At 40.9% G+C, this 14,268-nt stretch overlaps 1 protein-coding gene across 2 annotated transcripts in view; it reads left to right on the top strand.

The window, feature by feature from the left end:
• Positions 1-14,268, top strand: part of ttll5 (tubulin tyrosine ligase-like family, member 5) — a 104,647-nt gene that overhangs the window by 44,317 nt on the left and 46,062 nt on the right. For both annotated transcript variants that reach the window (XM_016237411.1, XM_016237409.1), the window contains exons 17-20: positions 5,557-5,619; positions 6,469-6,489; positions 6,573-6,718; positions 8,155-8,317. In XM_016237411.1, the coding sequence (XP_016092897.1) occupies positions 5,557-5,619; positions 6,469-6,489; positions 6,573-6,718; positions 8,155-8,317 (393 nt within the window). The remainder of the gene's footprint in view (positions 1-5,556; positions 5,620-6,468; positions 6,490-6,572; positions 6,719-8,154; positions 8,318-14,268) is intronic.

The raw sequence follows: 14,268 nt of genomic DNA, 5'->3' as shown, positions 1-14,268 counted from the left end.
GCTTATTGCGATATATTGGATGGGAGGCGTACTACAATGTTCCATCCATTAACTAAAAACAGGCTAGACTAATCGATTCTTGGGATTTAAGACTCGATATTGTTTCGTTAAAATGAGAATCGATTAAAATAGAGATCACAATGCCAGCCATCTGTACACGCATTGAGTTGTAAGTTAGGACATTCAGTTCTGTGTTTAAATGATTCCCGAAATTGTGGTGTGTGTATGTTGCCAGAGTCAGCTTAAGATTGGACTCTTGTGTTTTTCTGAAACCCTGAGATCATACTGACTTCACCTATATGGCCAAATCACCTGTAACTCAACATGAGCTGCAAAACTCTGCTGGTTGCCAAGCTTGAGCTGCCAGCCACTAAATCAGACGCTGCAATCATGTCTAACGAGTGAAAGCAAACAGTGGTGTGTGCCGTGGCACCCCGGTTGGGAAACACTGATTTAGAGAACAAAGTGAATAGATGAGTTTTAAGTTTAGACTTAAAGGCCTGGAGAGAGGAGGCAGCATGAATATTATGGGGCAGCTTATTCCATAGCTTAGGCCTATAATACAGAAAGCCCTACCACCCACCGTAGAGAGTTTAAACTTGGGCACAACAAGCAAGTTATCATTGCTAGATCTGAGCGTCCGTGCAGGAATGTATGGTTGCACTAACTCAGCAAGGTATTGAGGTGCGAGGCTGTGACAGGACTTATAAACTAAAACTAAGAGTTTGAACTGAATACGTTTGGCCACAGGAAGCCAGTGAAGTTGGAGAAGGATGGGAGTGATGTGTGCAGATTTTTTTGTTAAATGTAAGGGCTCGAGCAGCAGAGTTTTGTACCATTTAGAGGCGATTAATAACTTTGGCAGGTAAGCCGCTATATAAAGTGTTACAGTAATCCAATCTGGAGGTTATAAAAGCATGGATAATAGTTTCAGCATCTCCAAAATTAAGTGAGGGACGTACATGAACAATATTCCGCAATTGGTAAAAGCATGATTTAACAATCTGACCAATATGTGAATCAAAGCATAACGCAGAGTCAAACAACACTCCCAAACTTCGCACAGTTGTTGAGGGCCTAATCTGGACACCATCGATATCTATGAAGATGTCATGCTGGGAGGAGCTCTATGATTTAGGGCCAACCAGCAGGATTTCAGTTTTGTCTGCATTTAGTTGCAAAAAGTTATCTGACATCCAGGTTTTACGTTCTTGAAGACAGGAAACAATAGAAAGTGGTGAACAAACTGAGTTGGGTTGAACCGTAAAATAGATTTGAATATCTCATATCATATTAATATATGAAAATTGAGACCATGACATCTGATGATCTGACCCAGTGGCAGCACGTAAATAAGAAATACAAGTGGACCAAGTACAGAACCTTGGGGGACACCACGTGAAATAGTGACAGTGTGAGATCTATTCTTATTTATCCTAACGAATTGCTGTCTGTCTGATAAATATGAAGTTAGCCACTGAAGAGCAGCACCAGTGATACCTATAGCAGATAGTCGAGAAAGAAGAACAGAGTGGCAAACTGTATCAAAGACTGCACTCAGATCAAGGAGAACCAGGATACTGTGGGCACCTGAATCAGAAACCAGAAGGAGATCATTAACCACTTTTAAAAGTGCTGTTTCTGTGCTGTGAGAGGGATGGAAACCAGATTGAAACTGCTCATAAAGATTATGTTTCTCTAAATGAGACTGCAGTTTGTGCTGCAACTACCTTCTCAAGTATTTTAGCAACAAATGGGAGGTTTGATATTGGTCTAAAATTGTTCAGATCTGTGTTATCAAGACCAGGTTTCTTAAGGATTGGGGTGATGGCAGCTACTTTTAGGTCTTGATGAACATAATTAGTGGCAAGGGATCTGTTTATAATATGAGTAATAGGTTGGATAAGTGAAGGCAACAGGGTTTTGAGTAAGTATGTTGTAATAGGATCAAGTGTGCTGGAGGCAGAGTTAGATTTGATAATCAGTTGTTCGACTGCAGATAAATTTGTGGGTAAGAAAGTGTTGAGTGGGTGACCTATCAGACATGGAGAAAGGTGGGGAGAGACAGATGGAGAAAAATCTTGGTAAATGTTATCAATTTTACGTAGGAAAAAAGACTGAAAGCATTCACGAAGATCAACAGAGCTATTAATAGCTATGGACGATGGTTTAACAAGTTTGTTGATCTCAGAGAAAAGTTAGCAAGTGTTTCTCCTGCAGAGGTGGTCTTTCGTCGCACTATGACGTCATAATGTGACAGATTCCAAAACTAATCGTTTTCTTAGCTTGGATTCAATAAAAGCTGTTTTTGAACTAATGAGAAAGTTTTGAATTCTGAAACATACAGGAGGGTTTTTATAGTACATTGACCTGTTATGAAGATCAAGTGAATTTGATTTCTCAGTTCATGACTGCTTTAAGAGACAAAGATGATCTAAGATGGTTTGTTCAACGTCATTCACTGATTTTATTTGAGAAATAAACTTAAAGGCTAAAATAACCAGTGACTCTAATAATGCTCTACACTGTTTTTGGAGTTTATTAGAGTACGTTTGACGTTTAAAAAAAAAAAAAAAGAATACTAGTTCAGTCTTTCTGATTCAAAATGTAATGTTGCTGTTTCTTTATAAGTGATACAAATGCTTTGTAAAATGCTATTTTTGAGGGAAAGTTGTTTCAAAGTAAATCCTGCACCATTTTTAGCGTAGTAAGGATGCTAACATAAACACAATTGAAGACTAGAATAAAATAATAATGTTCAGGTGCAGTATTACACCACTTACTTTTGATATGAAACATCTGTGAACAGGTTACAGGGATCACCCTCTGTTAGATCAAATACCCCCCAAAACCAGATGTGCTTAGACCAGAGCAATCAGTGCCAGCCCCAGTCTTTCTTCTTTCTGCCTTATTCATGAGTATGTTTGATGGGCAATGAAAATGAGATGCCAGCAATGCCAAGTCATGCGTCCATCATTTCCATCAGTCATGCATGTGCTCTTGTGTGCTCTGCCTCTGAATACAGACGGGTTACCCTCTGCAAGCACGAGTGGGTATCATTACTGAACAACAGGCTAAGAAGATTGTGCATGTAAAATATGGATTAAAGCAGGTCATTCAGATCTACAGCAGGGTTATTATTGCTAGATAAAACTAGGACTATTCAAATAAAATATTAATATTAGATGAAAACTTTAAAGGGAAATTAGAAAAGTTGCCTTGGCAACTAACTAAAGCATTAAAATTGGAAATTTAAAAAATAACTAAAACTGAGTAAAAATAAATAAATGAAACCTGAATATAATATATATTTAAAAACCTAATAAAACGACAAAAACATAAAAAATAAACTTACATTGTGCATGTAAAATATGGATTAAAGCAGGTCATTCAGATCTACAGCAGGGTTATTATTGCTAGATAAAACTAGGACTATTCAAATAAAATATTAATATTAGATGAAAACTTTAAAGGGAAATTAGAAAAGTTGCCTTGGCAACTAACTAAAGTTTAAAAATTAAAAATTAAAAATTAAAAAAATAACTAAAACTGAGTAAAAATAAATAAATGAAACCTGAATATAATATATATTTAAAAACCTAATAAAACGACAAAAACATAAAAAATAAACTTAAATTTTAAATTAAAACTGAAAATATTCAAATAAAACTTAAAGGCCCATTCACACCAAGGATGATAACAATAACAATAAAGATATATTTTTTAAAATCTTTCTAAACAAAAAAACACCAAGTATACCATAAGCACAGAGGAAAGATATTTTTGGAATCACTCTCAGAATTATTCCTTTTTTTTTCTTAGCTGATGAACATTAAAAACATTGACAGACATACTTTAATGAGCTCGAGCATTTAAAGCGGCAGACGACAAAACTGCAGCGTGTGCTTATAATAAACAAAACATTATTGTGTGAAGGAGTGGATGCTAATATAGTTATCGTTACAGTTTTTCATTCTTGTTGTCAACAGGCCAAAATATTCCAAATATTACTTAAAAGTATAATAGTTTATAAGTAATACTAAAATAACCCTGATCTATAGATGTGGCCGAAATTATTGATACCCTTGAATTTTATTTAATTAAAAAAAAAAATTATAAATAAATCAAACTCCTTTGTTGTTTATGTATGTATCTGTTTGAATTGCGCTGGAACAAAGCTAATAGAAACTATTTTTGTAGTAAAAAGACATCGTAAAAAGGGCTGGTCTATTAGAAGTTACAGGAAATAATTTTCAAATAATTCAAATAACACTTGAAGCAGTAATGTTTGAAGCAGACCATTCTTTTATCACTTTATTAATGAATTGGACCCAGATTATATGTCTTTTTTATGTCTTTACTATTTACTTACATCAAAACATAATACATAATAATAATTGTTGAATTATAAAACACTTTTGCCGATACATGGGTAAGGTTGGTGCTGTGGTTAAGTTTAGGTTAGGGTTAAGGGGTAGAGGTAGCATCAACAGTGTAATTATGGATGTAACTACAGAAATGAATTACAGATGTAATGTATAGTACAGGAAGGTACTTTTAAATATAAGTACAATGTAAAACATATATACACAATAAGTGCATGATTCATTTAAATGTAAGTTGTTAAATTAAATGTAGTAGTTAAAGACACTTAATAGTGGGTCCACATAATTAAAAAGCATGAATGCACTTCAGAGTAATAATGATGTGAACACTTACATGTATTCAATTCATATTATTCTGCTGAAAATGATTGAAGCAAACATGAATGCTGAGATTACTCGAGCAGGTTTCTGTAATATTTTCTGTAGGTTGTAAACCAGGTTTTTGAATGTTTTTATTTTTATTTTTTTAATGATTTTTATCAAGTGCTTGCTTAATAACTACTCCATCCCTGTGTGAACATTTCATTCTCATTGCCTAAAGATATGTTGAATATGCGCTCGGAAGCAGGCGCTGTCCCATAACGGGATAGTGTTATAACAGCTTGACTGAAAGAGACATTCATGACTTAAATAAACATTTACTTCACCAAAAATATATTGTTATTGACACAGGAAAATAGCTAAAGCTTTTCAAATGCTTGTTTGAGCTCGGTCTGGAAAAATTGTGCAGTCATTTAATGTTCAGCATTTAATATTCAGCACCTCATAATTTTGTATTTCACACCGCGGTCACACCATTAGACAGTGATGCAGCAGCTAATTCTAGCTGCTTGAAGGCAGAGCGTAGTAATATTGCTCAAGCGTGACCGATGCAGTCACCATAAAGCATCTAACCTGTTGTTACATGTGTTTTGTCATAAACATGCAGGGCAGTTGTTGAGGAAAGCTAACAGACATTGTTTTCTCATTTCAGCAGTACAGTTTTTACACAATTGAAAAGTGCAGGAAGCATCATGTTCTCATTCAGCTTGTATCTTTCTCGTTTGCATAAGAGTCTGTGCTGAAACCAACAGGATTGATTGTTTACCATAGAATTGGTTTGGACTTATATAATTAATCTGTCTGTAATTATGTGTGTCTCTCTCTCTCTCTCTCTCTCTCTCTCTCTCAGTGGTTATCTGGAATACAAGAGCTCTATGAACGCCATGTTGGCTAATAAACTTTTCCATGGAAGGTAAGTCTTTCCACCGTGGTTGGAAAGATCTTAATCTATTTAAGGAATCTTTTGTTGATATTTATTTGGAGAAATATAGCATTGCATCGGTGTCTCAGCAATGGATGCTCTGCAGTGAATGGGTGCCGTCAGAATGAGAGTCCAAACAGCTGATAAAAACATCACAATAATCCACAGCACTCCAGTCCATCAGTTAACATCTGGAGAAGACAAAAGCTTAAACTAATCCATCAAGACGTTTTTAATCATTGTTTCTGGCCAAAATTAATTTCACTTCCTCCAGTGAAAAAGTGGTCTGGTGTGAATCAGGAGAGAAATCTGCACAGATCAAGCACCGTTTTACAAGCCAAAATAGCTCTACTCAAATATGTGGCTGGAATTTGATGTGAGAGACAACAGCAGAAGGACTTTTCACTGGAGGAAGCATTATTATTATGGATTAAAAATGTCTTGATGTATTTTATTTTATTTTTTACAATCACACAGCTTTTGTCTTCTCCAGATGTTAACTGATGGACTGGAGTGGTGTGGATTACTTGTGGATTATTGTGATGTGTTTATCAGCTGTTTGGACTCTCATTCTGACGGCACCCATTCACTGCAGAGCATCCATTGCTGAGACACTGATGCAATGCTACATTTCTCCAAACCTGATGAAGAAACAAACTCATCCTGATCTTGAATGGCCTGAGGGTGGGGACATTATCAGCAAATAAATTTTTTTTGCATCAACTGTTCCTTTAAACTCAAATATGGCCAAGTTTATGTGAGCTTTTCTCTAGAATGTTTTAGAATAGCTTTCCCAGACTCACATTTGTTTAAAATGATCTGTTGCTCTTTGTTTCTCAGATCTGTGATCTCCCGATCGAGGTTAGTGCCTGTAATTTCAACCTCTGAATGCAAACAAACACAAAAGGTTATACATGTCTGTTTTGCCGTGTTTTATTCCACAGGAACAGGGTGAGTGATGATAGATCTCTGGTTGTGGGGACCTTCTACACGCACCATGTGGTCCAATATGAAAGGAAGCTTCTTAGTCTGGAGACACGCAAGCAGAGACGCAAACCCGGACGAGCCTCCGCCGGAAGAAGACGAGCAGGTGCGTTTGCGTGATGTGTGTGCTGGGGCGCGATTCGTTGAGAGACAGATCATATCTGGTAACTAAAAATCATCTGCAATGTTTGACTCTGTCCAGTTAATAAGTTGAAATTGTATTTATTTGGTTACACCAATGTCCTGCAGTTGATACACATAGATCACAAGAGAGTTCAGTTTTCTTTTTCTTTTTTCTGACTTTCCACAACATCTCAAATCTATTCATTCTATAGCGGAAATGGCATTTTGTCCAGTTTTATAGCTAGCATTTTACGTATCCTAAATACACACAATTAAATCATATTTGCTCACTTTTTGCATAATTTGACAAATTATAGCTCAGAAATTATGTTCAGTAAAATATTAATCTCAAGCTCTGACACTAATGTAACATAAAATTTTACATTTTACTCTTGAAGTTTGAGTGAAAACTGATGTAAATCATTTTCACTCGTTAAATATTGAAATAGTTTAAAGTTATATTGCTCTTTATTTAGATTATAATAGCTTTAAAATGCCTAATTCATATTTTATGATTGAAAGTCTGTATTTGAGACAAAAGTAAACTTTTGAAAAAAGTTTGGAATAATTAAGATTGTTTTAAATATTATTGAAAGAAGTCTCTTCTGCTCACCAAGGCTGCATTTATTTGATCAAAAATACAGTCAAATATGGTAATATTGTGAAACATTACAATTTAAAATAGCTGTTTCTGTGCAAATATATTTTAATGCAATTTATTCCTTTGATGCAAAGCAGAATCTCGAGTTTTCAGTGTCACATGATCCTTCAGAAGTCACCCTATGCTGATTTTCTGCTCAAGAAGCATTTCTGATTATCATCAATGTTGAAAACAAATTTGAAACAGTTTAAAAACATATTTTGTGGAAACAGTGATATACTACCATTCAGAAGTTTGAGGTAAGTAAGAATAAATTAAATTAAATGAATGTTATTATTTAATTAGGATACATTAAATGTATCAATAATAACCATACAAGAGAAAAAAAGTTTTATTATGACTTTGAAATCAAAATTTAAAGAAAAATCCACAACAGCACTTTTAAAGCACTTTTATGTAATAAGGGGTTTATAAAAGTAAAAGCTTTTATAAACCCCTTATTACATAAAAGTGCTTGAATTGTGAAGATCTTTCCTGATGCTGTTTTTACAGTGGCCAATCCCATACATTTCCACGATTAGATTCCACTTCTTATTGATTGAGATGCTATTGAATGAGATGCCAGCCAGCAGCACTTGAACACTTTTTACACAGAAAGTTGGATACGTTTAAATCCATAATGAAGGTGCATCGGACAGCACAACGGGAAAAGCTTTAGTGGTGGTATATGACAGAAGTTAAATGACATATCACTTCCTCAAAGCTAAAAACTAGTCCTGTAGTATTTTAAAATGATAATATCTGATGTGTGTTTTTAGGTCTGAAAGCGTCTCAGTCCCCTCACATGAGTGAGAATGAGGACGGGGTTGAGGGAGAGATAGAGCTAAAATCACCTCACCTCCACACAAACACTGCGCTGGAACAAACCTCACAACCCAAAGTCAACCTGCTCCACATTCTCCAGCAAGAATGGGACCTCAGGTCAGTGTGGACACTCAGAATCATGGGTAACGAGCTGGCCCTTACACTTTCCTGCGGGGGAGATTAGAGGTTTCTGTAGAGAGGATCCGAGTTTGATCAGATGTCTGAGTCAGCTCGTACCATCTTGACCTGTTTTTGACTTTTCCTGCATTTCTCAGTGCTTTTCTGAAGTTGAAATATACAGGCATGTAAACACCTTAATCGCAGTATTGCCGCTCTGACCAAAGTGCGCTTGAGCTTGTGACGTACATTAATTACGTGACATGCACCTGCAGTAATACGCAGATTAGAAACGATGGCGAGGAGGAAAGCATCGCATTTCTGGGGAGCCAAGGAAACAGAGTTCATGTTGTCGACATTGTGTGACATGAACAGAATGCAGTACATTGATGCACAAAAACACAAAAATGTCAGAGCAAGGAATACAACCATACAAGTGTTTTTCATTAGATGTAAATAAATTAAAACAGTGGCCAGTAACACACATACTCTTTCTGAGTCCATCATTTGTGCTGTGCAGTGGGATATGCAAATAATGGCGTGAATGAAAAAAAAAAACCCTGGTTCTTAGCGAATAATGGAAATTGCATGTAAACAGGAATGAAGAGCTTTACTCTTGACATGTAAACATCATAATGCGATTAAGTCCTTAACTCTGATTATTGGAAATAATCGCATTATTTGTGCTCATGTAAACTTAGTCATTGACGAGATGGAAGCAGTTCTGACTAAGACTCAGATCTCGACCACACATACACACACACTAACACACTTGGATCTGCTTAAAGAGGCTTGGGGATTGAGAGAGTCTGAGACTCTGGCTGCGCCGTGGTGTCCTTTTCATCCAGCGCCATCACATGTTTTCATTGCTACTTTCACAGTCTCATTCACACAGGAAGCAGATTCCTCCCGCACTGACCAATCGGCACATCAGCCCTGACCTCGGCGTTTATGGCTTACTCTTATTGGCCGCCTAATTGCTGGAGTCAGACTGTCTTTCCTTTGTTTAACATTTTGCAGGAGTCCTGGAAGCTGTTGAAATATATCCCCTCCCCCTGCACGTTATGCAATAGCCCTACAAAAATATTTAGACCTGCTCTTTTTTACGCTGACATTAATGAATCTTGCATACTCCTGTCCAAAGTGCAATAAAGATTCCAGTTTCCTCTGGACTCGCAGTCCAAGAGGCTGAATTGTAATTTGAGCGAGGAATTATAATGACATGTCTGAGTTTGTAGAAATTCCTTTGCGCCTGCCAGGGCCAGGAAGGGACCGGGGCTGTTACAGTACAGTATATCTTTGTTTTTGTGTGACTGCTTTTTCAGAAACATTTATTTTCCATTTCGTCGTACTTTCCTTGCTTATCTTCTCATCTTTCAGAGCATGTAAATAGCTCACGGTAGTTGGAGCAGCGTGGAGGGCATTTCTTACCCTCAGATCTGCCTCAAATGTTGTTATGTTTGCAGTAACACGTACGGCATGGCGGTAGCGGTGAGGTGCACATATGCGTCATCCGTCTGCCGAAACAACCTAGTATGAGTATATATGCGCAATTTGTGCTCTTAAAAAGCCTTTTTATGTGTGTTTGTCTTGGTGCCAGTGTTTACCTGGGCTGTGCACCATTCAGAGTGATTGGGAATGCCTTTGAATTCACATCCAGTTTGAATTGAGGCAGCAAACAGGATGCAGAATTTAATTAGAATTTTATGTTCTCTTTCTGTCGTTCACTCCGACGTTGTGTCGAGTGTACGAAACTAGGGGTCGCTCTTGAGAGCCCAAACACCTCTGACATCTTTGAGAAAAGGCCAATAAAATTGGGTGTGCAGAATTTGCATAGCTGGTCACGCCCCGGACATCCAGGTATAAATAGGCCAGCGTGGCATCTGCTCACTCGTTCTGTTTTTCGGAGCCAAATGCAGCGTCACTTACGGAGAAGTTGCGTTCATTCACCTCTCGATTCCTCGTCGTTGGATCTAAGGCACGGTCAGCAGTCTCTCCCTACTCATACATGGATAAGTGTTGTGAGAGTACCCCTAGGGGCTTCAACGGGGATTTCTAGAAGATCAAATTTCCTCTAAAAAGAGTACAATTTCTCTGAAAGAGCTTCACGGTGGAATTGTGCGTTTCTTCATGCCTTTCCGTCCGGGTGTTTCTGGTTGCGGTTGGCACGTCTCAAAAGACGACTGGCATGAGCATTGTATTCAGTGTTTGGGCCGTGCTCACGCTGATGCAGCACTTGTGGATGGTTCGTGCCCCGCTTGCGAGGATGGGGGTCCAGCGTGGGGTTATATGGAGGTTCCCCAGGTGGAAAGAGCGATTGCGGTGCATCTTTGCCCGCAAAACGCCACCATCTTGTGGGGCAGCCAGAGACTCCCATCTAGGGTCTGTAAGTTCTCCTCGTCCCTAGTGGCGAAGGCTTATGCGGCTTCTGGACAAGCTGCGTCCGCCCTGCCTGCTATGGCCATCCTGCAGGTCTACCAGGCCAAAGCGTTGAAAGAGCTGCATGAGGGTAGTCCCAACCCACAGGTACTGCAGGAACTGTGCGACTGACTATGCCATCCTGCAGGTCTACCAGGCCAAAACGTTGAAAGAGCTGCACGAGGATAGTCCAACCCACAGGTACTGCAGGAACTGCGCTCGGTGACTGACTATGCCCTTCAGGCAACAAAGGTCACGGCGCAGGCTCTGGGGAGGGCGATGCCCACTTTAGTGGTTCAGGAGGACGGCCCCCTGCGAGGATTGCTCAGTCAAGCCTGACCAACGGCCCACCACTTGCAGGAAGCTGGCACCACCAGCTCATCATCAGTGCACCAGGAACCCTCGCAAGGCTTCAAAGCATTCCTGAGATGGGTGACCCAGGGAGGAGGGATCATCTGGCCAGCCTGGATCCACTTCCGACTGGGGGATGGGAGGTGGATTCGGCTCCTCCTCGGCTGTCTGCCACCTGGCAGATAGCCACCACCTGGTCAATAAAAACAGCAATTTCCTTCTTCTCTGGGTCACACACAGCGTTTTTGGCCCTCCAATTTGCGATGGCCAGACGCTGAAACCATGCATCAGAGCCTGTTTGGACACAGACACTCTGTCTCCTCTCGTTCAGATGCAAAGGGTCTATCACTCATCTAACACAACGCATGCTGGCGAACTCCTGTTCCCTCATCCGTCGGTGGCACATGTGGCAACTTTGAGACGTTGGCAGGGTATCTGGATGCTTGGTTAAGACTCTCCAATCCGTCCCGATGGCTCCTCAGAACCATTCGGCTCGGCTATGCGATTCACTTCACCAGCAGGCCCTCGGCTGCATTGGCATATCAATTGCCCGGAGTTGTTGACAGTGCTTTTGGTCTTGAGGAGGTTTCGACCCTTGATCCGGACGGACAACACAGCGACGGTTGCATACATCAACCACCAGGGTGGTGTTCGCTACCATCGCATATCACAACTCGGCCGCCATCTCTTACTTTGGAGCCAGCACAGACTCAGGTCTCTGCATGCCACTCATATCCCGGGTGACCTCAATCATGTAGCAGATCTCCTCTCGTGACAGGTCTCGCTCAGAGGCGAGTGGAGGCTTCACCCCCAAATGGTTCAGTTGATTTGGAGTCGGTTCGGCCTGGCACAGGTGGACCTGTTTGCTTCGTCGGAATCAACCCATTGCCAGTTGTGGTACTCCCTGACCGAGGCTCCCCTCGGTACGGATGCCCTGGCTCACAGCTGGCCCAGGGGCCTACTCAAGTATGCATTTCCCCCAGTGAGCCTCATTGCACAGACACTGTGCAAAGTCAGGGAAGACGGAGAACAGCTCCTGCTTGTGGCCCCTTATTGGCCCAATAGGACCTGGTTCTTGGAGCTCGTGATCATGGCATCAGTTCCTCCCTGTCAAATTCGGGCACAATTTGGCATCCACGCCCGGATATATAGAACCTTCATTTTTGGTCCCTGGATGCGACCAGGAGGAACTCAGAGACCTTTCACCAGCAGTGGTGAATGCCATTATTCAGGCCAGAGCCCCCTCGACGAGGTGGCTGTACGACCTGAAGTGGCGCGTTTTCCAGACCTCAGCCTGGATATGTGCCCAAGGTTCCCACCACTGCTTTCAGGGACCAGGTGGTAACATTGCAAGCTATCCCCTTCCAAGAAGGGGACCCCGACCTGTCTCTGTTGTGCCCAGTGCGAGCCCTACGCACATACCTAGATCGCACTCAGAGTTTCAGACGTTCTGAACAGCTCTTTATCTGCTTTGGAGGACAGCAGAAGGGGAATGCTGTCTTCAGACAAAGGATCTCCCACTGGATTGTGAATGCGATCCTAACAGCCTATCAGGCCAGAGGCCTACCTTGCCCACTGGGAGTGAGGGCTCACTCTATCAGGGGAATGGCTGCATCAGCAGCCCTGGCGAATGGGGCCTCTCTAGTAGATATCTGTAGAGCTGCAGGTTGGGCTACACCTAATACATTTGCTAGATTTTATAATCTATGAATGGAACCAGTTTCTTCTAGAGTTCTGAACATCAGTTCTTTGACTCAGGAGACTGGCAGGGTGTAGAGCTTGCTACCAGCGCTACTCCTCCCAGGGTAATTATGCGCTTATTCAGTCCAGCTCTGGTTCCTTTCATGAATTCTGGACTACCCTTCCATCACATAAGCACTTTTTCTTAGCGAAGTTCGACGGAGGAACTTGCTATTAGAACTGATTACGAGGTAGGTTCCCTCGAGTGAACTCTTGTATTGGGTTAGTGCTCCACATGTAGTGGCTCTTGTGTATTCTCCACTGTATTGCCCCTGAGGCTCAGTGTTCCCCTAGACAGACATTCTGTCGACAGGTTCTGGGTCTTGGTAGATCTCCCCTTACGCGTAGCCCACCCCAGTACCTTCCCTATTTGGTATTTCCTCTGTAAGTCCATAGGTGGATCTTCACATGTTACCTCCCCATCGGGTAGGATGTGATCTCTGTAGTGCCTTTTTTCCCTAGGGGGAATAGTCACTGTCCCAACGTTACTACCAAGACTTTTCAGCTGTTATATTATGGTGAGTATTACTATGGGAAAAGGCTCTGGCTGAGGGGCCCTCTGCCTCTATGGCGGCTCTCCCGGATGTTGGATAGTGAGGGCTTAAGTCTTGGGCATTGGAAGGTTACGAAGAGGAAAGGTAGCTTGTCAAAATCTGTGCCCCCGTGGACTCGTGACGCAGTTGTGGTATTTAGTATAGGGACCCCTAGTGTCATACACTTGTCACAATGTCGGAGTGAACGACAGAAAGGGAACGTCTCGGTTACGTATGGTAACCTTTGTTCCCTGATGGAGGGAACGGAGAAGTTGTGTCCTTCATGCCACAACTCCGAACTGCCTCTGAGTGGGTTGAGACGCTTCTCGACTCCTCAGAACAGAACGAGTGAGCAGATGCCACACTGCCCTATTTATACCCGGATGTCCGGGGCATGGCCAGCTATGCAAATTCTACACACCCAATTTCATTGTCCTTTTCTCAAAGATGTCAGAGGTGTTTGGGCTCTCAAGAGCGACCCCTAGTTCCATACACTCGACACAATGTCTCCGTTCCCTCCTTCAGGGAACGAGGGTTACCATACGTAACCAAGACGTTTTTAAGGATTTTAAGAAATTTAAGGAAGTAGATTTAAAATGGAATGAAACAGTGATGCACCAAAATTAAAATTCTCGGTGCCCACTGCCTGAAAGTTGAACCTTTGATTAGATTAGATTTAACTTTATTGTCATTGTGCAGAGTACAAGTACAGAGCCAATGAAATGCAGAATTGTTTTTGTTTGGATTACTGATTTGAATTATGATGCATATTTCTGATTACACCTAAATAACATATAAGCTCCGACAATGTTTTGTCAAGTGTGTTATGAATATGACAGTGTTGATCATTGTAATACTTATTTTTGGCACATGCTTACACTACCGTTCAAGTGTTTGGGATCAGTAAGT

This window comes from Sinocyclocheilus grahami, unplaced genomic scaffold, assembly GCF_001515645.1.
Source record: "Sinocyclocheilus grahami isolate Dianchi unplaced genomic scaffold, SAMN03320097.WGS_v1.1 scaffold513.1, whole genome shotgun sequence".
NCBI lineage: Eukaryota > Metazoa > Chordata > Actinopteri > Cypriniformes > Cyprinidae > Sinocyclocheilus > Sinocyclocheilus grahami.
This window is presented reverse-complemented; position numbering and strand designations above follow the sequence as displayed.